Source organism: Myotis myotis, unplaced genomic scaffold (assembly GCF_014108235.1).
Source record: "Myotis myotis isolate mMyoMyo1 unplaced genomic scaffold, mMyoMyo1.p scaffold_m19_p_7, whole genome shotgun sequence".
Lineage (NCBI taxonomy): Eukaryota > Metazoa > Chordata > Mammalia > Chiroptera > Vespertilionidae > Myotis > Myotis myotis.
Window position 1 is genome coordinate 85,451,482 of NW_023416379.1, and position 26,528 is coordinate 85,478,009.

At 52.4% G+C, this 26,528-nt stretch overlaps 1 protein-coding gene across 8 annotated transcripts; it reads right to left on the minus strand.

Moving 5' to 3' along the window:
• Positions 1-32: 32 nt before the first annotated feature.
• On the minus strand, positions 33-25,843 carry TJAP1 (tight junction associated protein 1). Of its 8 annotated transcripts, none has more exons than XM_036317103.1 (11): positions 25,139-25,699; positions 14,313-14,442; positions 7,408-7,505; positions 6,564-6,689; positions 5,043-5,071; positions 4,168-4,329; positions 3,897-3,963; positions 3,630-3,659; positions 2,773-2,880; positions 2,587-2,670; positions 33-1,848 (listed from the first exon to the last, which is right to left on the minus strand). In XM_036317103.1, the coding sequence occupies exons 4-11, from the start codon at positions 6,660-6,662 to the stop codon at positions 751-753; spliced, it is 1,677 nt and encodes a 558-aa protein (XP_036172996.1). In that variant the 5' UTR covers positions 6,663-6,689; positions 7,408-7,505; positions 14,313-14,442; positions 25,139-25,699; the 3' UTR covers positions 33-750. The 8 variants fall into 8 exon arrangements, with proteins under 8 accessions (XP_036172996.1, XP_036172998.1, XP_036173004.1 ...); XM_036317105.1 differs by having other exon boundaries at positions 6,564-6,686; positions 25,139-25,698; XM_036317111.1 differs by lacking the exons at positions 14,313-14,442; positions 25,139-25,699 and adding an exon at positions 25,738-25,837 and having other exon boundaries at positions 7,398-7,505.
• Between the last annotated feature and the right edge of the window lie 685 nt (positions 25,844-26,528).

Sequence of the window (26,528 nt, forward strand, 5' to 3'; positions counted from 1 at the left end):
GGGAGCAGACCCATCAGTAATAGACAAATTAGTCCATAACAGTAAAATAGTTTTATTTAATTTTAAAATCATCAATGTGAAAATTTCCCAAAGCTGGGAGTAACAGTCTAGAGCCAAGATTAGGAGGGGAGCCAGGCCTCATCTAGAGCCCAGCTGGAGGCCCGAGACCCGCCCTCCACTCCCTTCCAGAGGGAACAGCTGAGGAGAGCCCTGAGTCAGCCCTCTCCCACCCCAGAGGGCGCGCTGTGCCAGGCCCCTTAAAGGCAATGGCTGTGCAAGGGATTCTGGGGGAGAGGGAAACAAGTAAAAAATAGAAAGGTTAATAGAAAATAGGAATTAGAGGTTAATAATCCCAATAACACCCCCTCATCAAAAAACAACACAACACCTCATGGCTCTGAGAGGAAGATGGAGGATGAACACTGATGTGATAAGCCGCTCAGCTCCCCAGAACAGCCCGATTTGGGCTGGACTGATTTGAAGAAAGATTTTGAGCCCTGGCTGCATGTTACCTTTGGAGAATAACATTTCAAGAAGGGGAAAACCATGAGGCAAGCTGGTGCCAGTCAGTCAATGCAGCTGAAAGGCCTGGTGTGGCCCACCACCTGGCCCTCCCCGTACAAGGAACAGAGCTGTGCAGGCCTAGAGGGACGGAAGTTCAAGGCTTGGCTGGGGAGAGGACAATGAGCTGCAGGGATCAGGTCTCCTTGCAGTCCCAGTGCAGCAGTGGCAGGAAGGCAAGCAGGGGCCTTAATTGAGCAGATTGCCCTGCTCCTGGGCCTGGGTCAGGCTGTCCTTGCGGTGTAGGTGGTGTACCCCCATCCTCTTGGGGCTGCGCTGGGGCCGGCTGGAGCCGGGGAGTGCCCAGGGCCTGCCCTCAGTGTGGGAAGTACCAGGCCCTGTCTCTGTGCCAGTATCACGGGGCAGCAGGCTCTGCTGTTCTTCCTCAGGGCTGATGGGCAGATTCAGCTCTTCCTCATCTTCCTCCCTGGGAAGGCCAGAGTTGGGTTCTGTTGGCAGCAAAAGCCCACTCTCACCAGGTGGGGAAGAAGGTGCCTGAACCTCCTCCTCTCTGTCAGCGGGGCTCAGAGCAAACTGGCGCTGCAGCTCGGGGAGCGCATCATGTCCATAAGCTGTGCACTGGGCCACAGCGGCCGGTGGAGTGCGGTCAACAAATGCCCGCTGCCAGCTGGCCAGCAGGTCCTCCTCAGAGCTGGCAGAGCTGGCTGGGGCACTGAGCATTGGGGGGGCTGGGCTGGGCTGGTGGTGGGGTGAAGCCTGGGTGGAGGCAGGGCTGCTGGGCACTGGGCTAGGACGGCCCCGCTCACTCCCCTCCTCCACCAGACTCAGGGAAATGGCCTGGCGGGTAGCATACGTGCAGTTGGGCAGGGGGCTATTGCGGGGGATTCGCACCTTATCCTCAGAGAACTCTATTACCTTTCGGCCAGGATACAGAGGGTGTGGTGGAGATGGGGTGGGGTAGGGGCTTAGCTTCTCAAAGGCCGGCAGAGGCACCTCCTCATCTGGGGAGCCCCCAGCAGTGCTCAGAGAGTGGCACTCCCCATTGGGTTGAGGGGTGGGGCTGCCAGGGACTGGGGGACTGGCTAGGTCACCTGGGGCACCCTCACTCATGTCTACATGCACAAAGACATCCTCAGCCAAGGGGCGCCCAGCACTGCCTGACTGGACCGAATTGAGCAATAGAGACTCTGGCTTCTCCAATACGCGGGCAATGACCGAGGTGGGTACCACAGCCCCTGGTGCCAGGTTGGGGGCAGGGTCCGGGCTGGCAGCCTCTTGACCACTGTGCAGATGTTTCCGAACCATGTCCTGTAGCTCACAGGGCAGCTGGGGTAAAGGAACAGAAGAGAAGAGAGACATGAATGATCCCAACCTAAGACAGGCTGAATCATGGCAAAACACGGCTACCGCATGCAAGCACCACGGTGTGCTTGGCACTCTGCTGTCTCCTGTGCTTGCAGCACGCCCAGGTACATCCTCATTTCACACATAAACAGGCTCACTGGGCCTAAAATAACTTGAAGCTTTTGATTAACACCAGCAGGATCTGAACCCAGAACTGGTGCTAAGGCCCACGTGCTCTTGAACTTCTATCTTCCCCATCTTAGCAGTAGCTTCTGCCCAAACCAGACGTAAGTTTGAGGCTCTGTACTGATTGACAGCCTTGGGAATGTCCCACTGCTTGTTGGCCCCATCAACCTTGGGCCTGAGGGTCTTGGGTCTAGAGTTTGTCCTTTGGGGTCAGGGGCCTAATACTCTCTAAATATTCTTATGGCTGATAGCTCTGGCCACCCCTCCTTCCTGCATGGGATCCTGAAACTGAGTCCCTCTCTCCCTGTCTCTGTTCCAAAAATACCAACAGGCCAACCCTCAGCCCTAGTGATGGGCCAGTGACAGCATACAGGATACCAACCAGTGGCAGAGTTGACTGGCTTGCGAGGAGACATTTAGGCAAAGCAGAAAGGGGTAGTGAAAGGCAAGGGGATGGAGAGAGATGTAGAAACTGGAGTTAGAAGAGTCTTAAAAAGGCTGGACTGACACTGTTGGGGCAGGTATTGTACTCACATCAGCGAACTTGTGGTTACGGAAGTGGGATTTGTTGCACTTGAGGAGCTGCACAGCCAGGTTGCAGTCCAGCCGGTACCGCTCCTGCAGATACAAATGTGGCTCAGAGTCCAGCCTGCCCCAGGGAGCAGGGCTGGGCCAGGAATAGCCGGCTACAGGCAAGGAAGGCCGGGGAAGTGCACATACGTTGAGCTCCTCCAGCTTGTTGATGGTGTTCTTGGCATCCAGCAGCTTGTTGGTCAGCTCTACAATCTCCCAGTCCAGTGTCTTCCTATCCATCTCAGCCTTCTTGATCTGAAGCACGAGACTTGTGGTGAACCCAGTCCACGCCCCAGCCAGCCCTTCCTCCCCTTCCCTCCTCCCAGCCCGAGACACAGGAAGCCACAAGTGCTAGGGCAGCCAAGGCGGATGGAATAGAGACAGACAATGGACAGACAGAAGGAGACCAGACACTCTCCTGTTCTCCGGGCTGACTGTGGGGCTGGGGCTTTCTGAGCATGACCTGGGCCCAGCAGTGTAAGAGGCTGCCCATCCCTTTAGGGAACTCTACACACCAGGCAAGGGGCTGTACCTGAGAGGTGAGAACCGGGCAAACCCAGGCACTGAAGCCTATGTATGTGGGTGTTTCCAGGATCAGGCTAGGAAGAGGGAGGAGGGAGGAGGCTGGGTGGCAGCTGGGGGTGGGGTGGGGGTGGATGTGAGATTATCTAGATGAGTTGGAAGGGAGCTGCCGGCTCCAAAGCAGCCTTCTGATCTTCAGGTCATAGGCCGCGTCGACGGCCCCTTCCCCGGAAAGGCTTGGGCTTGCTGCCAGTGCAGCCGAGAGGCTGTGTGTTCAGTAGTGACATCAATCAGTACCTCTGCCTAGGCCAAGAGCAGGCTCCCAGCTGTCCGCTAGGAAGGAGGCACTGACTACTGAACAGGCCTCACATAAGGAAGAGAACAGGACTGGGCAGAGGGAAATGACCAGGGCCCCGGCAATCCCAGATCTCCACTGAGGAGGAGGCCGGGGCAAGGGAGAAAACACACAACTCAGACGCAACTGCAAAAATCCAGCTGTGGCTAAGAGAGGCCTGAGAGGAGAGTGCAGCAGCAACGGTGGCAGCATGAGGGGAAGACGAGGAGAGAAGAGAAACAGTGTGAGCATCAAGACAGTCCTGACTTGCAGAGCACACTGCGGTCCCCTCCCCACCACTGCCCCCGCTTCCCTCCCCAAGCCCCTGGGCAGAAAGGCATTCCCTTGGCAAGTCCTAGCCCCCTGCTATGCTGTGAGCACAGTGCCAGCCAGACTGCCCTCTTGGACAGGTTACCAGCGTGTGCAGCTTGTCCTCCAGCTCCTGGTTGGTCCTCTGGGAAGCTGTGTAGCTGTTCTGCAGCCTGTAGAGGAATACAAGGCAGGCCCCTGGGTCAAGGCCCTGTTCTTCAGGCCCTGTTCAGCCTCTCCTTCATGAGGGATCTTGGGCAAGTCATTCTCCTCCCCGAACTTCAGTTTTTTCACCAGAATCAGATGAGGCCTCTTCCAGCTAATCCCCAATGATGGGGAGATGTGTGCATGTGTGTCCTAGCCCCTTGTTCCCATACCTGCGGAACTTGTCCTTAAATTTGTCCAGCTCCTCACGGCTCTGGCCCAGCTCCAGCTCCAGGCAGTCCTGCCCAATTTCCAGCTCGCGCTCCAGGGCCTCGGTGCGCCTGGTGGCCAAGGCCAGGCGCCTGCGAAGCTCTTCATTCTCCTGCTGCAACAGCCTGGCAGGGAAGGAGTCAAGGGCAAAGGGGCATTAGAGATAGAAGGGCCAGCCCTGGAGCCCCAGGCTGGTCAGGGAGGAAGTAGGGATGACATGAAGACAGGCAACTAGGGGCAGGGGACTCTTGAACCTCAGCCCTTCTGGCCCAGAGAACACAGCCTGGCTTGGAGAGTGGGGGAGGCAGAGGGGATAGTAGATGGTCGTCCCCCCACCCTCCCCCTCACTGGAGAAGAATAAGACAGAATTGGGTGGGGGGATTCTAAGTCTGTCTCTGGTTACAGCCCAAGCCCGCCAGCCACCAAGCCCCCAGCTCCAGTTTCCCCACTGCACTACCAGCCTGCTCCATTATTAATCTCCTGGAAATCCAGCCCAGCACTGCCCCCTCTCCAGAGGCCTCACATGGCTGACAGGAAGGGCTCCAGGGAGGCAGCTGGCACAGAAGGGCCAGGCGCTGGGGAGGAGCTTGCTGGCAAGAGCAAGCCCTCAAAGCCATCCCCTCCTTGATTCCAGGTTCTCTTGCAGCCCATGGAACAAACCTGTTTTTTCAAAGGAATATCCACACCAAGCCTCCTCCCAGGGTCCCTAAACCACCCCCCCAAACCCAACATTTACCTCTACCTAATCCAAGGAAAAGCCCAACTACACCACCAGCCTCGCCCGGAGCTAAGGGGACAGAGCTGAGGCAGGGCAGACTCTCGGGCAGCAGATACTCACTTCATCCTCTCTGCATCAGTCAGGGACTCCTGGGCACAAAAGAACAGAAGCTTGAGGCTCAGCTCTAGGCCACAGGCCTCCTGCTAGGCCCACCCTCCAGAAAGCCCTGGGAAGGGCCATTTCTGAAGCCCAAAGACTCTCACAGCAGAAGTGGGCTGCAGTGAGTGTCCTGTAGAGACGGAGGCAATCCAGTAACGCCCAGACAAGCCTCGATCACTTTCCCATGCCAACTAGAAGACGCAAGAACCCCTTCCAACCCTCACCAGCTCCAATCCCTCTTAGGCCTAGAGCCAGTTGCAAATAAGCCCTGGTGCCCATGACACCTCTCCCAGGGAAAGAGCCTCTCAGCTGTTCCCCGGGACCCTGAGCCCTGCGGGCGGGACAGAGACCTTCCAGGGAAGTGAAGAAACCCGGCTGAGGTCCCCAGCTCTGACCATCACGCAGAGCCAGGCCCTCACAGAGGCTTCGGAGGAGGAAGTGCATGAGAGAAGGAGAACCGCTGGGCTCATCCTGACAGAGGAGTGAAGCGTCTCTCCTTGCTTGTAACCTCCTACCCCACCCTCCCCAAATCCCTATGTTGGTCACAGCCCAAGAGTCAGGGCTCAGCCAGACACAGCACTGAACAGGCACGTGCTATGGCAAGAGGGAAATGTCACTCCAAAGAAAACTGACTGCTTCAAACGCCAGTCGGGGTCAGGAAAATGCGGTGGGTGGCCAGTCCATGGACTTTGGAGCCACTAACACCTGGAGTCGATCCGTTTCTACCACAGGCTGGTTATATTAACCTCACTGAGCCTGGGGTCCTCGTCTACAAAACCAAGGCACCCAGCACAATACCTGGCCTGTTTGTTCACTGTTCTCTGAGCTGAAATGGGCCAGTCACAGCATCTCTGCCCTTACTCTGACCAAGGCGGCCATGGTGCCCTGATGCTCAGCATGTGCTGACACTCACATTCTGTAAGTGCACTCCATGCATTGCCACAGGGAGGAAACCGGTAGCAAGGAGAATAAACCACCACCAACTCGTTTCCTCCTGTTACTGAGCTTAATGAGGGAGGATAACCGATGTCTTTAACAAACGTGAGCCGAAGTAAAGCTGGAGGAAGGGCCTGGCTTCCGGGGACAGTGAGGAACAGCTGGTCTGGTTAAAGGAGCTGGAGCATCGCCTCCCCACAGCCCCCCGAGGGGCTGCAGGTTGACGGCTCTCCCCCACCAGTGGAGGATGAGTCCCAGCCTCCAGCAGGTTAGGACCCCTCAGTCTGGGGGGCTGCCTCTCGTAGAGAGAGCAATACTGCATGTGTGGGGTCATTTCTGCAGAGCTACCAAGACTCTGGGGCTTCCTGACATGCGGACATGTGCTCATGGCTGGCCTCTAGGAGCCCCCACTGCCCCTACCAGCAATGCCATACTCTCGCCCCAACTCAGGGGGCCAGAGTCCCCTCAGGCGGGAGAAGTCAGCCAGACGGCCAGCTTCAGAGGCCCACCTCTGCCAGGCAAAGTGAGGGTGCCGGTCTTGCTGACCTGCTGCTCAGGCTGGGACCCAGGAGCTTCCAGCCGCAGCTCCCGATGCTCGGGCGGTGCCTTGCGGTAGGGTTTCTTAGCAGGGGCCGCACTGGTCATTCTGGGAGGTGAGGGCTCCTCAACCTGCTGAGGAGAAGCCAGGGAGGAGGAGCCTCAGAAAGGAGGGCAAGTGGCCTGGGGACTGAGGAAGAGGACGGTGAGGGGAACAAAGGTAGGAGCCACCAGGCAGGCCCACAGACTCGGGCATGGCTGGGGTCACTAGAAGGGCTGGGTGCTGGTGTGTCAGCGCCCAAGGAGTCAGGGGAGTGCTGAGGGGGGCATGGGTCCAAGGGGAACAGAGGGGTGGGAAAGGCAAGACCTGGGGCCTGGCACCAGGAAGAATGCACTTGGCCGAGGAGTGGGCGGCGAGTGTGAAGGCTGCCACCCCGTCCTGTGTGGGCTCAGAAGGAGGCCTTGAAGGGAAAACTGCCCTCTACACATATCAGCTCCCTCTGCTCTGAAATGGGGCAAGAGCAGCCCTGGTCTCACAGGGTTACTGTGGGGTTAGGTAAAGCACTGAGAGCAGCACCTGGCACTTAGGCAATGGTTGATAAACGTTACCTTAAAAAATATAACTGCAAAATAAAATAACTGTAACCAGAAAGTAAGGTTTTGAGGATATTCACCCAACCCAGGCTCCTCAGTGGGTCTCTGAGCTTGACAGGGTCCTGTAGACCAAGCCCCACTAGCCTCCATCAGTCTCCTTTCACCAGCCCCCGGACAAGAGGCGCCACCTGCCTGCCCCTCACCTGCCAGCCTCCCCAGGAGAGAGCCACGTGGGGGTGCAGGCCTCACCAGGACATACCGTCTGTCTGTCAGCAGCTTGCTCTGTTCCGCTGTCCGGGCGTTAGCCCTCGGCTCTCCGCATCCCACGGCCCCTCCACTTCCTCTTGCCAAAAGCTCCTGAAACCGGAGAAGGGAAGAAAGTGGAAACCAGGTGTCAGCCGCCTGTCAGTGCCACCGGCCACCTGCCCAGTCTGGGACCTGGAAGGCACCCCAGGGAGAGTCAGGCAGGAAAGCCATGGGACAGGGTCTGAGGGGGAAGCGTGGAGGTGGGAGAGGACTGAGCACCGGGCTCCTGCCTGCTCTATGAATAGTCATGCGTGTCTGTGTATTGTTCATGGTCGTGGCTTACACACATGCCCAATTCTGAAATAGGCCTGGCCCTGTCCTGTCCCTCTCCTACCCCACATCTGTCCTGTTCATCTCTCAGCATCTGCAAACAACTAAGAGGTTTGGAGAACATGGGCTGCACAAGAGAATACCAGGGAAAAGCCTCGTAGAGATGTAAGAAGCTGCTGGAAAGAAGGCTCCTAGCAGTCTCCAGAAGGAACCCAAAGGCTACCTCCGTGTACACTATGGTAAACAGACTCTGTGATGAGGAGGGGAAGGCACAGGAGATGAAATCTAAAAAAGGCAGCAGTTTAGAGCAATGATGGTTCTCAAACAGGGTGACTTTGGTCCCCCGTCGCCCCCTCCTCAGGTATCTGGCAAATGTCTGAAGATATTTCTGGTTATCACAACAGGAGTGGGTGCCATTGGCATGTAGTGGTAGAGGCCAGGGCTGCTGCTAAACATTCTGTGAGGCACAGGACACCCCCACGAGAAAGAATGATCAACACACAATGCTGACAGTGCCACGGCTGAGAAACCCTGGTGTAGACACCCCAGTCTGGGGAGCTGAGATGCTGGGGTCCCAGGCTCAGTGATGCTGACACACTGTGCGGCCCTTCCTCACTGGATAAGCCTTTCTCACCTGCCCCCGGTGGCGGGACTGAGTCACCTGCGGTCCCCTCCAAGTTCTTGGGGTTCTGAGCTCTGCCCCCATCTGTAATAAACTAGGCTGCAGCAGGGGGGCAGCAGCCACCACAGGGACCAGCGGAGGCAGTAACCTCAGGTGGCCTTCTGGGCATAAACAATCTTCCTGCTGCCTTCACCTAAACAGAGCTCGGGGCTGAGGGAAGCCTTGCGGGCTAGAGCGTGTGTTCCTGCTGTTGGGACATGCCCTGGCCATGACTCTTGTCACATTCCAACAGGGCCTGAGGCAGGGAGAAGGTGAGGGTGTAGGGAGGGCGGGAGTGGCCTCCCTCCTCTGTCTGAACAGCTTGGTCTCTGGCCTGGGGTTCTCGGGGAGCTGGGGTGTGACAGCAGGCACGAGCCGCCAACCTCCACCCCTTTGATGGTGAAGCAGAACGTGTCCCCACAGGGCACAAGCAGCATGCTGTGTCGAGCTGACTCCCTGCACAGGAATCCGGGCGGGCCTGAAAGGACAGTACATTCCTGGGGTGCGGGGAGCAGACAAGTCACCCCCACAGGTTCCCCAGGGCTACCCCTCCAGAGGGCCCCAGGGTGAGAGTTCCTATGGCCTGGGGGAGAGGCCCGGGCAGCCCAAACCAGCCTGGGTACCTGGATTCTGATACACAGGGGATGTAAGTGGAGGTGTGTATTTGAGCTGGGAAGGTGGGTAGAGCCAGAAACACAGGGGTAAGTGTTACATGCAGCCAAAGAGATTCTACAAAACCCAGGGGAGGCTCCTGTGCTGGCCTCTGCCTTCTCTCCTTTTCTATGGAGAATCCAGGCCCCAGCTCCCATCTGATCCCCAGTCAGCTGGGTAGCCCCCCTTTCCCTGCAGGCCCCTTTACGTACCCTCCTCTATTCTCAGCTGCTGCTTTCCTTCCCTACCCTATTCCTGCCGATGCCCACGCTGTCTCCGAGGCGCCAGGACATGCGTATGGGCAGGGAGGACACTGACTGCTCAGGTATCTGGTAATTCTACCTGTAAGGAGAGCAGCCTCTCCGCACTCCGCAGCCCTCACTCTAATTGCCACGCATCCCACAGCCCATCCTGCCTCATCCTGACCTCAAGTCCCCACGCCCCAGCACCTAAGCACATATTCCCGGAGCTTCCGCAGCCAGATAGTCGGGCTTGCTGAGGGGGCAGACAGAGTGGATGTGGGTGGCAGTGAAATGGGGAGTAGATGCAAGCACGGACACTCTGGGACAGATGGTGGGGAGATGGGCTGGTTCTCTCCCAGCCAGAGCCGACTCTTTTCATGCACGTCAGTCACAGAGAGGGGAGCCACTCCCAACGGGGAACACAGAGGGCAATGCCCACCAGGGAGCCTGCAGTATCCCCAACGTAAGTCCACGAGGGAGAGTCTGTGCCACTCCCTGCCCCATGTCCATAAATACCGGAGCCCTCGCTTTAACTCCTGAGATCCACTAAGTGCCCCAGATTCAGCGTCTAGGGGCCCACGATGCCGGCACTGAACAGGAACACACTGGGCCTGGCCGCCCGCTGTCCTGGACTAGAAGCGCCACAGGGAAGGACAGACCCAGGGGGAGAACGGTGCCAGGTGGTGTGGAGGACAGAACAAGAAGCAGCGGGACACCAGGCCACAAGCTGGAGGAAGATGAAAGGTAAGCTGAAAGGCAGCAGAGCAGACCCCCCAGAAAGCCCAGCTACCAGGGACAGCCTCCACTGGCCAATCTCCACCCAGAGGTTCCCAGGTGGCCTTGCAGTGTTTCAGCCCAAGGCGGTCTCCAGCCCTGCATGGAGAAAAGGACTCCAGGGAACACAGCTGGACGTTCGGAATGGGCCACGGGCCATGATGAGCAAGCAAGCAGCCTCCGGGCCTCTCGGTGCCCAGCTCTGGAAAATGGTCCTTGGAAGGTCTAGAAGTTGATGGGGGAAGAATATTAACTCCAAAACTCCCTCAGCTTCAAGGAACTGGGGCAGATGACTAAGGATGTGCAGCTACCAGATCACATGCTTGGTTTGTACGAGTACAGCTGTGCTCCGGGAGAAAGGCTGAGGCCGACGATAAAACCTCTGGCTGGCCCAGTTTAGTCTGAAGCTCCTTGGGCTGGACCTGCAGGCACTGCTGAGGGAGATACCCAGAGCAGCAATAAACCCTCCTCCCTACCTCAGGGAGGTGAGGTGAGAAGAAAAAGCAGCTCTCCTCACCCCTCACCACCCCCACCAACCAGCCTCCTCCTCCTCCTTCTGCATAGTATTCATTCTTCACTTGCTCAGAATCAGTTTGGAGGAGAGATTCAACCCCGTATCTGCTGGGGTGGGGGGTGGAGGGGGGGTGGTGATAGCTTCCTAATTGCCATGTTGCAATCTGCCAGTCAGTGCAGGCCGCCTGTTGCCACCTGCCCTGTATTAAATACCTTCTCCCTGATTACAGCCCATGGGGCATGATTAGCTGCCTCCGGAGAACAAAGTCTGCTTTCATTGGAAACGGTACTCTCATGCACAGTGAACCCGCACTGTGAACCTGAACAGCTGAGCAGAGAGTGTAGACAGAGACAGACATAAGGAGAAATGTGTGCCAGAAGCTGGCCGAGCAGTATCCTTTAATCAAAGGACAAAAACTTCGCCAAGCTTCACTCTTTAACCAGGAGGTGGGACTCATACCTGCTCCTTTTGTGTGGATGTGAAGTATGTGTATGTGACCAGGGACTTTCACTGTGATCAGGGATCACCGCTGCTGCAGATGGAGTCGTTTCCTGGAGAAAATTCTTCAGAATCCTGATTCTCTCCAAACCACTATCCTTACTCCTCCTCCCACCAAACACCCACAGGAGGCACCAGAGGAAGGTGCACGTTCAAGAGCCAAGGACGCCCTCTCGCTTCCTTCTGCCATCCTTTCTCTGGGTTTCCCCAAGGCCCAGGGCAAAGTCAAAGGTGCAGAAGGGAGGTCCAAGCACCTCCTCTGAGGGCCCAGCGAGGGAGACTGAATTGAATCCAACACGGGTGTGGCTCTTTGGCTTTTCAAACTTCTGCCTTCCCTCACCAGATGTCTCCCCCAGTTCCAAGTTCTTCTCTACAACTTCACTGCCCAGTTCAGCTGCCCTGCCCTGGAAAGGCAGCCTGCCACCCCCACCCCCACCCCCCATCACCCATGCTCTTGTCAGGAAATTGTGGCCCCGACATTTATCTGGGCTCAGACTATTTCTGAACCTGATGATACGCCTTTCTGCTCACAGCTGGCACTGAATCAAGCAAGTGGGTCAATGAACCCAACTTCTCAATTACCAAGGGCCCCACATCACCACCAAAATCATTCAAGCTCTTCTTCATAATTCACCCAAGAAAAGGCTAACGGAAGTCAACAATCACTACTGCTTTTAAAATGAAAGGAAAACCAGCCCTTCTTTAGCATACTCTAGCCTTGTTGTATTCTGCCTTAATTCCCTTGGAATCCAGCAAGAGATAAATAATAGAAATAAATACAGGCTCTTCCATAGCCCCCAATCAACTGCTAAAACATGCATGTCTGATCACACAGGAACTAGCGCCTCCTCTGTGAGAACTGTCCTCAGCTAACAGCTAATTGTTAGCTAACAGCTGTACGTAGTCTCTGAACTCTGTAAGCCTGGCGAAAGCTGCACCGCAAGCTCCTGAAAGCCAGCCTCTGCCTCCAAACGAGGCCCAAGAAATACAGACTACCCCCCTGCAAGGGCCAGCCCTGTAACCAGGTGACTGGGCAGGGGCTCCACCAGCATGAGTACGGCCCTCTCCCCCGGGGCTGTCAGTGAACAGCGGAACAGTCCCTCAGCACAGTGAGCGGGTCCTCAAAGAGCTGCTGGGGCTCAGCTTTCCCCACACCGGCCCCAGGTGCCCCTCCCACTTGCAACCAGCCCCCAGTTTCCGGCATGCAGCTGTTCCTGCAATACATGAGCAAAGCCCTCAGCAATCCTGGGCGCGTGGCGGGCAAGCATCCAGCAGCTCATGGAGTGGGGCCTGGGCAGGCTCTGTTCTGGGCTGATGACTCGGCTGGAAGATGCCAGTCTGTGCCCAGACTGGCCCTGCTGCCCCTCTGACAGCCATGCTGCCACCCCTCTGGGCAAGTACAATCTCACCCTCTTGGGACAAGCTGCCTGGGGCCCTGATCTGGCCTCATGCCTGCTCAAAGAGGAACAGACTGACAGGTTTTTAAAAGCCAAAATGGGTGGGTATTATTCTGTCACAGAGTAATCCTGAGGACTCAAAACTAGAGCTGTGACCTTCAGCGCTCACCTGGCTCCCCACCTGAGCAAATACCTCAAGTCTATCACCTGACTTCATTCAAGCAAACACTAGACAGGAAGAAAGGGGCTAAAGACGACTGATGATCCAACCAAACCAACCCCTCTCCTATAAAGAGAGGGCCAACATATCCCCAAGATCATAAGCAGCACCTGACAGTGGTCCCCATGCCCTCTCCTAAGATGCAAGAACCAAGTGACGGGTGGCCCTGAACTAAGCCTCCCCTCCAGTTTCCTTTGGCTTTCCTGGTCAGAGCCAAGCCACAAACCCCTCCAGCTTGCTAACTCAGGGTCCCTAAACGTCTGAGTAGCATCTACCAGCTCTCACATTTACACCCCCCCCCCCCCCCCCCCCACACACACACTAGTAGACAGCTCACTACCTTCTCCCTCCCAGCCCAAGAGTACAGAACCACTGTGCGGGCCTGCAGGTCTCAAGTTTCCCTATCCAGCCTACCCCATACTGCACGGCCTCCAGAGGCAGGAGACATAGTCTGTCTAAAGAGTTAGCTGTGGCCCTAACCGGCTTGGCTCAGTGGATAGAGGTCAGCCTGCGGACTGAAGGGTCACAGGTTTGATTCTGGCCAAGGGCACATGCCTGGGTTTCGGGCTGGACCCCCAGTAGGGGGCGTGCAGGAGGCAGCCGATCAATGATTCTCTCCCATTGATGTTTCTCTCTCTTCCTTCTCCCTTCCTCTCTGAAATCAATAAAGAAATATATATATATTTTTTAAAAATAAATAAATAAAATAAAGAGTTACCTGTGCATAACACCAGGGAGCTCCAAGCAGTCGGCCTTCCTGTTGTCTCGGGAACCCCCTTCTCCTTTCCAAACCTAAAGGGCCGTTCACCAGCCTCCCAATCTCAGGCCAGGGCCTCACCTAGGCCCACTGTGGGATCCAAAGCAAGTCCTGCTCCCTTGGGCTAAGGCGCCCTTCCCAGCTCTTCTCGGCTAAAGTCCACCTGAAGTTCCAGCTGTGGGAGGCGGGGTGGGGGTTGGGGGGAGGGGGTCAAACTCCACCCACTCCACCTCCCAGAATGACAGTCACCAATGGGAGCTACATCTCAGGTGGGTACCTGGTTCTGGTATCCACTTCTTCTGCCCAGGGAATTTCTCACAACCAGGCCAAGGTTTTCTTCAACCTCCCCAACCCCAAGGAGAACCTTGCAGCTAATCTTAAACTATGACCCTGGCGTGAGACTAATGGGGATACCATTCAATCCTCCTCTTGAAAAAGGAAGGAAACGGTTCAGTCTAAAAGAAAATCTCCACCTGTCTCTGAGGCAGGAAAAAGAAACGGCAGGCTAACCGAGGGACACGCTCCCACTCCATGGTGCTACAGGCATATTAAACAGAACTCGACCCAATTCTGTTTTAAGAAAGATCTGGGCGGCATGGTACAGACTGAGGGGAGGCCAAGTCCAGCAGCAGGCTGGCAGATGAGCAGGTGGCTGTGCCTAGGGAACCCTCCTCCCTGGCCATGAAGGGGACACATCCCACCCAGAGCAAGGAGACTGGGAAGATGGAGGGAACCCAGTTATAAGCACCAGAGAACAGGAGATGGCATGAGGTAAGCCAGGGGGAGGAGGTGGCCAGGCTAGGGGAGGGAGAGAGGTCAGAGGCACCGCTGGTGGTATTCTGAGAGCAGGTTAGCTGGCCCAGGTCAGACTCACAGGGTTAGTGTCTTCTCCCCAACCAGCCAGCTCTCCTGGTTAGCACGGTTAGTGACAGACTCATGGCAGACACCCTCCAGGCACTCCATACAAACAGAGAGCTTGATTTGTGAGCAGCCCAACTCCGGAGCTGCAAAGAGAGAACAGAAGGAATGCCAAGCTGCAATGCCCAGGGTACACACTGCACTCTCCTGACAGGCAAGGCTCCTCCGGACTTAGCATCAGGCCCTCGGGGGCTTTCTCCCACCCGGAAATCATGCCAGGCAGAGGTACAGCACCGCCCTGCCACCCAGTGAGTCCAGCTCACTGACCCCATGTAACAAGGCTCTCTGGTCGGTCAACAGAGAGGTCAGCTGTTGTGGAAAGGTTGCTGCTGCCAGGCGGGGCAGCTCCTTTCTCACCTATTCCCCGGACACTGATGCCAGGCTACACCAGAGCCCGAAAAGCTGGGTTGTCAGAACAAAGCCACCCACAGCTGCAGCTGCCACCCAGCCCATGCCTGTGCTAGCAGAGTCCACCCACCACCACCCACAGGCTCTGAGGAAAGGGGCTGGGAGAGAACTGGCTCAGGGATCAGAAGCTGCAACAAGAGCTGCATGGAAAGCACAGTACAATGGGGCAGTGTGTGACCCGGCCCAGCACTGGGCCAGTCAAGGGGAGGGCAGCACACTGCTGCCTCTGAGTTTCTGAAAGGGCCAGGGGGATGGCTCTTCCCAGGGAGCTGGCCCAGTGGAACCCACAGAGCAAGGATAAAGGCTATGCTATAGCCAGGCTCCAACAGGGACCAGTCCACCCTCTCAGAATGAGCCATGGCAGAAAGACAAGCATCACACTTTCCTGGATCCTGCAGAACCACCCTAAGGGAAGTAACATGCCCTTGCTTACTATATCAAGGCAATGCAGCCACAGCAGTGGAGCCCAGAGACCCCACAAGAAATGGCTCTGGGGCAGCAGGACAGGAGAGCTCCAGCACATACTGCTGTGCTAAAGGAAAGGCAACATGCTGTCAGGGGAACAGGGAGGGATTCTCCCTTCTGCCTGGATAGCCCTGCAGAAGAGGAGGTGACTTGGGGTAGAGAAGGGAGACCAGTGACCACCCTAGCCACACAGAGGGGCCTGGCCCTTCTCCCAAGCCCAGGCTAATGATTAACGCAGGCAGGGAAAGCCTCCAATTGCCTACTCCTTGGGATCCCCATAATGCTGTGACAACAGCCCCAGAGCTCAAAAGGCCAAGGCCTGACCATGCAGGGCGAGATAAGCATCTAAAAGAGAAAGAATTCTTCCTGTGGGCTCTGACCTCTTCCCTGGACTGATAAGAAAGCATGGCCAGCCACTGAGGAGTGGTTAGAGTATCAGGGTCAAAGGGTCACAGGTTCAATTCCCAGTTAAGGGCACGTATATAGGTTGCAGGTTCTATCCCCAGCCCCAGTCAGGGCGCGTGTGGGAGGCAACCAATTGATGTGTCTCTCTCATATCAATGTTTCTCTCTCTCTTTCCCTCCCTCCCTTCCACTCTCTCTGTAAAAATCAATGGGGGGAAAAATCCACAATGGAAAGAAAGGAAGGAAGGAGGGAAGGAAAGAGGGAGGGAGGGAGGAAGGGAGGGAAGGAAGGAAGGAAGGAAGAAGGGAAGGAAGGGAGGGAAGGAAGGCCACGAACAAGCAATCTTCAGAATCCTCACCCACAAAATAATAACAATAATAGAAAACAAAACAAAAAACACCAGCTGGGTCTGGTTTGCTTTCAAAAAGTAGAGCAGCAAGTGACCTGCCTAATCCAAGGTTGAAACCAGGGACGTTCTCTGCACTGAAACCGAGGTTGAAAAATCAGGTAGCTTTACTCTCCTCCCAGCCAAAGATGACAGAGGACCGAAGGGGAGAAACAGGTAAGATGCAGGGTTGATGCCCACATCATGCTTATATCCATTTTGATTCCCACTCAAGGGCACTCCTGCCGTACAATTTCAGCTCAGAATAAAAACAGTCCCTCAGAGAGAACCACGGGGCCACAGCGGCCTGAACCTATAGGGACACCTGTTCACCTCCCAAGGAGCAAGCCCGGAGGACCCCAGGCTGGGGAAGAGGCACAACCAGGCTTGTCGCAGGTTCCAACGGGGACACTCGACCTTGGGTAGCTTGTAAGGTGAACAGAGCAAATTGAAGACCAGTATTACTATTGAGTTTTATAAATAATACATTATTAGCAATGTCTAGAAGGACACAAAACAATTAGAAGGGTACATGATAAATGGTTAACAGTTGTTAAAACTGTTAGATAGTTTCCTATCTTTGGGGGGTCTCTTTACTTTTTTTTTTTTTTTTATTAGTTAAGGTATTACAAATGTGTCCTCATCCCCCCCATTAACCCCCAACCTCCCCCTTTACTTTTTATTTTGTGTATTTTTCTGGATGATTGGTATTTTATACAAGGACTTATGTTTATGATAAAAACATACAGATCCCAGACAGACAGAAGCCTTCCACCTCACTGTGCTCTGCCGTCTGGAAGAGCCTTCCCTTCCACGATATGATATGCCCTTGGGTCCTTATAGCCTAGTGAGGCCCACAGAACGGGTGGCGTTCTCCCATTCTGAAGTGACAGAGAAGGACAAGTGACTCGCCCAAGACCACAGACTGGGACAGAGCCCTCTGTTTCCAATTCCAGTCAAAACATGGAAAGCTGTCTTCTCTAGGGAGGCACAGAAAAGCCATGACAATTCTGTCATGACCTTAATGGATTCTAAATGCCACCGAGAGCAGACAGTTGACACTTTTAAGACAGTAACTAACAAAGAAGAGGTCTCATTCTTCTACTCACGGCCAGGCCAGCTGACTCACCCAATCTCCTCTCAAATCTGTTTAACATGCAAGGTAGCTTTTCACCCCTGTCAAGAGGCCATCAATGAAGACATGCCAGCCCCAAACTGAGACCAGGAGTAGCACCCAGGTAAAAGTCCTTCACTTTTAGCTATTGGCTTCATCCTTTTGATTGTCTAGGCATTACCAAGGTTATTGCTCCTGGCTGTGAGCTTGGAGCACACCTAGATAAGACTAGTGATACAACCAGAAAAGAAAGCAGGCTATAGGGGCACTAAAAGAAGCTTAATAGATAACAAAGAGGATGCCAGAATCCAAAGACTAATTCAGCAAGGAAATATACCAGCGTGTTTCACTTCCTCTTCTAACCCTGTCCTTAGGGGTGTTTTATGGAACAAAAAGGCTGAAAAGGGAGACAGCTGAAGCGAAGCACCTGGAAGATCATTTAACCACATTAACTCAACCCTGAAAAACAATCAGTGACGCTATTTTTAATACTATCGCTTTTGTTTATGCAGGACCTGCCTTCCTAAGCATTCAAAAGGTTTTGCCAGATAAATCCTATTTGCTTTAGTCTCCCTGAGGAAGGACTGGGTGGGGGTCACACAATAACCCGGATGGCTCAGCTCGGACTATGTAGGGCAAGCATGTTAAACTTGTGGCCGGAAGTTCGCATGCGGCCCACAACGAATATTTTTGCGGCCCAGCCAAAATAATGGTATGTAAGAAAACATTAATTTTATCATTGCTCTTGTTCTATTGTATAGTATACTTTTTGACATAAACCTACGTTTCTATGAAAATTGAAGCTTTTAGTTTTTTGCAGCTCACAGAAACTTAAACCTTACTTGGCCCGCGTTAGCCTTTGCGTTTGACATGCTTGGCGGAGGGCCTAAGTGCCTTCATTTAAGGACCAGAGCCCTTAGCAGCTTCAGAGATAGAAGACCTTGCCCCTAGTGGGGGAGACAGGTGAAGAGCCACTAGCATCAGAGAGCGGGAGTGCTTTGAGGGCACAAAGGAGAGGGGCCTGGCTGGGGGAGGGCCAGACAAGAAGGCTGTCTTCCTGAAAACACAGACCTACCTTCCTCATCTGATTATAAACTCACACTGGAGTACCACCTGGCATTATACAATTAAGAGGTCTAGACTTCTGGAAACAACTTCCTTCGGTGTCTGCTGAGAACTGGTGTCTAAGAACAACCCCCTTGCCTCCATCAACTACACTAAAAATAAAAAGGCAAAGAGAAGACAGCAACTCTCTCAGCCCCATTTCTGGGGAGTATCCAAGTTAAGCCAGTGCTGAGGCACAAGATCATCAAAGCCCTAAGAAAACTGGGCCCCAAAAGTCTGGCTTCCTCAATGCCTACATGTGTTCCACCAGCTTCACCCAACACTTTTCAGTTCATAAAACACCAGGAGAAAAACAAAACAAAACAAAAAAAACACAAGGAGACATGGATCCTCAAACACACCATGCAGTCATCCCCAGCCTTAACTACATTACAAATCTGCCTGCCCCCACCTGTATCCACCAAAGTCACCACCAATCTCGAATGCATGTCACGACCCATCAAAGGAGTCATTCCAACACAAGCATGGGGAGAAGCATCAACAATCTTTTTTTAACAGGTTGCTCACTGACGATGTCCCTAGCCTCACCTTTTTTATTGCTTCATCACAGGAAAGGAGACTCTCAATTTTACTCCCACTTCAAAAATGCTCCTGGCTACCTGGCAGAAAGCAAAAGGCTTATTCTAGTTGAATAAAACAAAGCCTTTTCTTATACACTGAGTTTTTCAAAATGGAATTTGTTCGTTCAACAAATATTTACTGAGTACCTTTTACTTGCCAGGCACCGTGCTATATGCTGTAAACTCATTACCTTTAATGCTCAATACCCCTGCATAAAAGATAATGTCACTCTCACTTTACAACAGTGGTTCTCAACCTTCCGGCCCTTTAAATACAGTTCCTCATGTTGTGACCCAACCATAAAATTATTTTCGTTGCTACTTCATAACTCTAATGTTGCTACTGTTATGAATCGTAATGTAAATATCTGATATGCAGGATGGTCTTAGGCGACCCCTGTGAAAGGGTCATTCAGCCCCCAAAGGGGTCGCGACCCACAGGTTGAGAACCGCTGCTTTACAAGGTACAAGACCAAGGATCCTACTGGTTAAGCCAGTTGCCCAAAGTCCCACAGCTGATGAGTGGCAGAGTCTGGGTTTAAACCAGGTGTGCCAAGCTCCAAAATCAGACTCTCTCACACTGCTCACCCACTCCCAATTCTCCACATACCCACCCTCCCAATCTCCTGTCCTCCACAGGGGGTCAGCTCAGTGAAAAAGATGAACAATTAAACTCACCACACAAGATAAGTTCCAGAACAGAGGTTCAAACACAGTGCTGTGGGGGCCAAGAGGAGGAACGGAAAGCAGGATAGTCTTCTCATGGGTGACAGGGGAGCTGGGTCTTAGGGGATAAGCAGTTTCAGAGACATGGTGAGCATTATCAAGAGAGTACAGTGCACAAGCAAAGAATACAGTAAATGGACGGCCACAGCAAATTCAGGAGCAGCAGGAAATAGGAGTGATGAAGAACAGGACAGATGAAGTGGAGTGGCAGCAACTCAGGCTAGAGGGTTGGGTTTGGGCTAGCATGTAAAGAACCTTTGGCTATGACTGTATCCTAAAAAAGGGGAACCCATGGCATTTCTAAGGGAAGAAACATGGTTTTTTTTAATAGAAAAAATAATTTCAGCAGAGAAGCTAGACTGGAGTTGGGAGAGACTGCCATCACATTGCATTTGTCCTATATGCACCTATAACAAGTGCATTATAAAGCACCTATTCTGTGCCCTGCACTATCCTAAATGGGAGAATGCAATAATGAATAAGATACAGTCCCTCTTCTCAATCTTAGAAGAGTCAGACAAGTAAACAGGCAATTACAATAAAGGATAAGTGTGAAAATAGAAGCACAGAAGAAGGGCACTAAAAGGGGTGAGGTCCTGAAAGGAAGTGACATTTAAACTGATGTGAAGGACCAAAAGGGAAGGAAAGGGGGGGGGGGGGGGGGGGAATGCATCCTGGACAGCAGGACCAGCCCTTGCAGATGCCCAGAAGCTAGAATGAAGTACATTCAGAGTGCAGTTAAGAGACTGAATCCAGGTGAGAAATGAAGGCCTGGTTTACCCAGAGGTCCTCGGCACTCAAAAGGTGGTGGTAAGGATGTGAAGGGAGTAGATTGAAAGATAATACATGAATAAGCAGTGTCTGAGAAGAAATGGATTTAGACAAGTAAAAGAGAACCATAAAGGAGGAGAATCAACTCAAAATCCATCAGACTTCACCCCGCAGTTTAATCATTTGCTAAAATGTGATCCGCATCCAGAAAGTCTGAGTACTTCAACCAAAACACAAAGATGTACCCTATGGAGATAACGCGTTTCAGCACGCTGCCTGCAGCACGAGATGTAAAGTACGCTATCCTGAGACACGTGGCTCCTCAGTTAATGGAGGAGAACAGCAGAGACTGACAAAATCACATGTGCCACAGGTGATTTTGAAAACAGAAAAGTTCATCACAGGGCTGGGTAGGAATTCCCAAGGAAAGCCCTAATTCCTAAACCCCCAATTCCCTGAAATCTGGTTAGACACCAGGCGCGTGCCTACTCTGATGGCAGGGTGGAGAGTCATTTACGGGAGAAAAAGATGGGCCCTGAGGGTGACTTCAATAGACAGAGCATGACTCAGAAGGAGGGGAAGAGTGAGTCTTAAATGCAGGGCCAAGGAAAGCCAGTCTACCACACCGTGGGCACACCTCTGCCCCAAGGCTGCCAGAGGCCTGCCAGGCTAAAGGAAAAGGCCTGAGTGCTGAGCCAGGGTCTTCCTCAGCAACACAAGCCTCAGCAGAAGCGCATTTGTTTTCCATTTTCCTCTTAAGCTGGGGAAGGAACTGCTTAAAATGCCATGTTGTGTGGGTCTTTCCTATGCAGTTTGTTACTTGCTTGTTTTTCTTTTGTTTTGTTTTTTAAATAAAGAGACTACAAACTGCATATCATTTATTGTTAATTCTGCTCAAATGACCCTCTTCCTTTTACCTTCTGTCAATTCATGGTACAAAATTCTGTAACGTGCCCTCAGAAATCCTACAGAGAAGCTCTTGTTACTGCTGGAAGCAAAAAACCTCACTAGTGAGTACTTAATACAGAAGCACAAACTTGTAAGTAGATTGTCTCTTCCAAATGGGGGCTCAGATAACAGAAAACACAGAAAAAATATAAAGATAACGGTAATAAACAGGGACACCACCACCTCCAAGTGGAACTGTGCTTTGTCACCTTTGGCTCCCACCATAGTAATAATAATAGCTCAGCCCATGGAAGAACTTCTGAAATACAGGCTAAAGGAGAACATAAAAAGTTGGCAGTTTTTCTTTGCTGTCTTGGTTTGGTTTATCACTCTTTTTCAGGTTTGCACACCCATCCCCAAGTCCATAGGCCAAGTGGAAACATGATCTCTCCCATTTCTGATCATTGGTATGCATCAGAAGCAAAGTATTTCCGTTGTATTCAGTGCTGTTACTTGCTTGTTAAAAGAAAGATGCATCCAGTCTGTCCATGAGTTTAACACTATGGCTACTTCAATGGCTCATGTCGGTAATCAGTCAGAAATGAGCCTTATATTTACATGTACATTAATATGTTCTCTCTTTCCCGCCCCCCCCCCCATGTCCTAATTCCTAATGTCACTCTGCTCATCCAACCCAGGCTCAAGGTTTTGCAAAGGCCAACTTGAATCATGAAGAAAGAGCCCAGATTTGGCTAATATGGCACAGAGGGCTCCGTCACCAAGGTCCCAGCACCAGTTATTATTTCTGAGAGGAAGGAGGGAGCTGTGATGAAGAGCTCAGCTCCTAAAACATTTTTTAAATAACCAAAAAATTTTACTTGCAATATGGGTATACATCTAACCATCACAACAAACAAACAAAGCGATACAAATTGCCACTAGGCATATTTTAAAGTTAACTTCCTACTGGGGGGGAAAAAAAAAAAAAAAGGCTCAATTGCCAAAGCCAGATTGTCTAGAATCAAATTCCAGATCTGCCACTTACAAGCTCAGTAACCTTGAGCAAATTACTTAACCACTCTGTACCTCTATTTACTCATCTGTAAAATGGGGATAATAGCAGTATTTACTTCATAGGGTTGTTATAAAAATTAGTTAATACATTTAAAGCACTCACCACAGTGCCAGGCACATAAAATGTGCTTGATAAGCACTATTATTATTATACCATCATCATCATCATTATCACTCAACTGCAAAGAAGCCTCAAAGCTTCAGCAGGAAATAACTGGCTTTTTAACACTTTATTTTTTAAACTGTTTTTACTGATTTGAGACAGAGGAAGGGAGAGGGAGAGAGAGAGAGAGCGAAACATCAAATGAGAGAAACATTGATCAGCTGCCTCCTGCATGCCCACTACTGGGGATCAAGGCCTCCACCTGGGCATGTGTCCTGATGGGAATTGAACCCGCAACCTCTCAGTGCATGGGACCACACTCAATGAACTGAACCACGCCAGCCAGGGCTTAACAACACTTTAAATAGTTTAACAAGCTGTACTTCATCTCTCTAGCATCAGAACAGCAGCCCAAACCAGTACAGGTCCTGCATAGAGAGACTCCAGGTTCGATCATGAAGCAGAGATTAGTGCTGAGATCTGACTAGCATAATAACAACAAATACATATTGAGGGTCAGGTAATGTTCTAAATGCATTAATATATTAACTTATTTAACCCTCAAGACAATCCTAAGAGATACTCTTACCAAACCCATTTGATTAATGAAAAAGCTGAGGCATAGAGCAATGTAATTTTTTCTTTTAAAAAAATATATTTTTATTGATTTCAGAAAGGGAGAGGGAGAGAGAGATAGAAACATCAATGATGAGACAAAATCATTGATTGGCTGCCTCCTGCACATCCCACAACCCAGGCATATGCCCTAACCAGGAACTGAACATGTGACCTCCTGGTTCATAGGTCAACCACTGAGCCATGGCTGCGGGACTCTTTCTTTTTTGTAAATATCCCCAAAGAGTAAGGATTTTTTTTATTTTTAGAGAAAGTGGAAGGGAGGGGAGAGGGGAGAGGGGGGAGAGGGGAGAGACTCTGCCATGTTTAATTTGGCTAATAAACTGATTTATTTTAAAATGTGATTTGGCCGAAACCGGTTTGGCTCAGTGGATAGAGCGTCGGCTTGCGGACTGAAGGGTCCCAAGTTCGATTCCGGTCAGGGGCATGTACCTGGGTTGCGGGCACATCTCCAGTAGGAGATGTGCAGGAGGCAGCTGATCGATGTTTCTCTCTCATCGATGTTTCTAACTCTCTATCTCTCTCCCTTCCTCTCTGTAAAAAATCAATACAATATATTTAAAAAATAAATAAATAAATAAAATGTGATTTGATGGGGAGAGCACAAAGGAAGAGAAGGGGAGAGGGGAGAGGAAGAAGCATTGCTGTGAGAGACACATCACTGGTTGCCTCCTGCACCTGCAACCCTCTGGTGTGCAGGCCAACGCTCTAGCCACTGAGCCCACCAGCCAGGGAGATCTGAGTAATTTCTAAAGGTCACAGAGCTTTAGAAAATGGCAAAGCCAGGATATGAACTACACAGTCTGGCTCTGGAGTCAAAGCTCTTAACCTGTACACACACTCACCACACTGTCCTTGCTGATCACAATTTCCAAGGGGCATCCACACACTGTCCTCAGAAAGAAAAGGTTCCTAACCTTCTCATGAAGGCACAGCTAAACAGCATCAGTGCTTCAGGTACCTGAAGGTATTGAAGCTGGCCCAGTAACAGTGATTTGGGCTGGTGTGTCTGCAGTCAGACCTGTTGTTTTTGTGTTTTTTTGAGGGGGAGGGGGGGGCGGTTAGAGCAGGGATCAGGAGATGGTTAGTGAGGTGTCCAAGACCAAACCAGACCTCCCAGTCCAGGCATGGAGCAGAGGGCAGCCCTGAAACTGGCTTCAGTAAGAAGCCTACTCCCAACTTTGGCTTGGGCATAACCACTGGGCATCAAAGCAAGGGAGGACCATATTCACTGCATTCCGTGGCTCCAGACCCCTTAACCCCAAGTCCACTATCTCTAAAGCCATGTTTAGTTTGGCTAAGAAATTGATTTATTTTAAAATGTGATTTGATGGGGAGAGCACAAAGGAAGAGAAGCAAGCTACCAGAAGAGAAAAGGGCAAGTTCCACAATCCTTTACTTCCATCACCACACTGTCCAGGCTGTAAAGCAGTTCTCAAAATATTGGGGGGGAGGGGGGGGTGTCTCAGAGAGCTATGTAATAAACATTCCCAGAACTTTACACTAGTCAGCTTGACCTCTTGCCATAAATCCATCTGGATTCTTCTGCCTTTCCTCCTCCTCTGACCAGACCTACCCCCAAATCCACACCCCCAAGAACACTAAGGAGCCCTTCTTACACACACACACACACACACACACAAAGAGAGAGAGAGAAAGAAAGTGAAATGCTGCAAGAGTGAACTCAGGAGTTGGTAACAGCAGGTGCCTAAATGGTCAGTGAACACCTACAGAAATTTGTTTTCTCATGTCTCCCCACCATCTGTCACCCACAAATCTCCGCTTCAGGCAGGATACCAAACTGAAGATGTGATGGGAAAACTGAAGAAGATAGTGAACATGTAGGAAACTGCTTGTGACAGGGGTGTGTTAAAATATTTACAGCCTGATCTCTGGGCTACTTGCCCACGTTCGCTTGCACAGGTGAAGGCACACAATTCTACCTCCGACTCTCGAAAAATCAGCATGCAATCTAAACAGAATACTAATTTAGGGACCACAGGCACAGGGTAACCTCTATGGAACAGCGCCCTCCTCAGAGTCAGTGATTCTCAGCATCATTCCGAGCCCATGCATCCTGCTTCCGGGGAGCATGCCAGCCTGTCTCCGGAGGCCACCTTACCCGCTTTGGGGGTGGGCTTGGGCAGGTCGCTACCTCTTCTTCCTCCAGGCAGGCACTGTGATGCTTCCAGTCCCTGGGGCCCCAGAGTCTTCAGCTGAAATTGGGGCAGATGCTCCTATACAGACTGTGGAAAGGCTGGTCTAAGTCTGTAAGGGTCATTTGGCTGGACTCCCTTCCTCACCAAACCTGCCCAGCATCCTCCAGGCTTCCCCGTCCCCACTGTGCTCCCCACAGGAAAGACCCCATGGCTCCCCCACCGGCCTGATGCAGTCGGACCTCGGCCACGAGCTCCAGGTGTCTTTACTTCTCAGTTGAAAAATGCCCCTGCAAATCGTGACCCTGCTTCTCCAGGACCGGCATACCACTTCAGGCTCCCCCGCCCTGCACCCCTCCCCCCGGGCTGCCATTGGATCCCAGGGTCCCTCGCTGCCCACCCGAGCTCCCTCTGGTTTTCTCTCTGCCCCAAACCTTCCTCCACCCCATTTCCTCTCCGCAACCCTGGAGCTAGTCCCTCCTCCGCCCCGACTCCAGGCCAGTGCCCCCACAGCCCTCCCCGAACTCCGGCCTCCCGGCCCGACTACTCCAAGCCCACAACAAACTTTCTTCCGCGGCCCGCTGCCTTCAGGCTGCCATCTTGTCGCGGGGCAGGCCGGGTAGTGGCCACGGCTTTGGGAATCCCCACGCACCGGGCGCCTTGCGTCACCGGGGGGCGTGGCGATGGGCGTGGCCTCGGCTGGGCCCCGGGTGGAGGGGAATGATGGGGATGTCCTCGGAGCGGGATTCGGAAGCCGGGCCGCTGGAGGAGGAAGGAGGTGTAGCAGTAGGGAAGTAGCGGGGAGGATGGGGAAATGTTCTGGTACTAAAAAAAAACCCCAAAACACACACACAGAATAGGGGGAAACAGCACAAATATATGGTGGGAGAGTCTTAGCGCTGCTTTCCCATCATCCAAAGAATAAAAGCAGCTTCTCAGATTGTCACGCAGAGAGCCGCATGGCGCAGCCTCCTCCACATTCACCAGCCTAATTTTCCACCTCTCCCCGGGACTTCAGGCTCCCAACTGCCCTGTGTATTCAGGTCTTAAAATGCCCAAGCCCTGTTATCCCCTGGCATTATCAGTTCCTAAGCCTCCAGCCCTGAGCTCAAATTGTCACCTCCTCCCGGAATCCTTTCCCAACTCCCCCCCACTCCCCACTCCCCCCACCCCCCACCCCCCCACCCCCGCCAGACTGGATTTGGTGCTCCTTTTGCATTTACTAGTACACGCAACTTCATTGTAGTTAACCTGTGCTGTAATTATTCGTTTACATGCTGTATCCCTCATTAAGCTGACGCTCTTTCAAGGCAAAAACTTTGTCTGATTGCATCTTCATATTCCCCATTCCCCAGC

Bases quoted from the DNA above. Each gene is read 5' to 3' on its own strand.
- TJAP1 (XM_036317111.1), bottom strand. From the start codon at position 6,662: ATGACCAGTGCGGCCCCTGCTAAGAAACCCTACCGCAAGGCACCGCCC. The intron at 3,660-3,896 runs GTAACCTGTCCA...CTCTCCTCTCAG, and splicing joins AGGACAAGCTGCACACGCTG to GCCTCTCTTAGCCACAGCTG. The intron at 2,881-3,629 runs GTTGCGTCTGAG...CTCGTGCTTCAG, and splicing joins GCCACAGCTGGATTTTTGCA to ATCAAGAAGGCTGAGATGGA.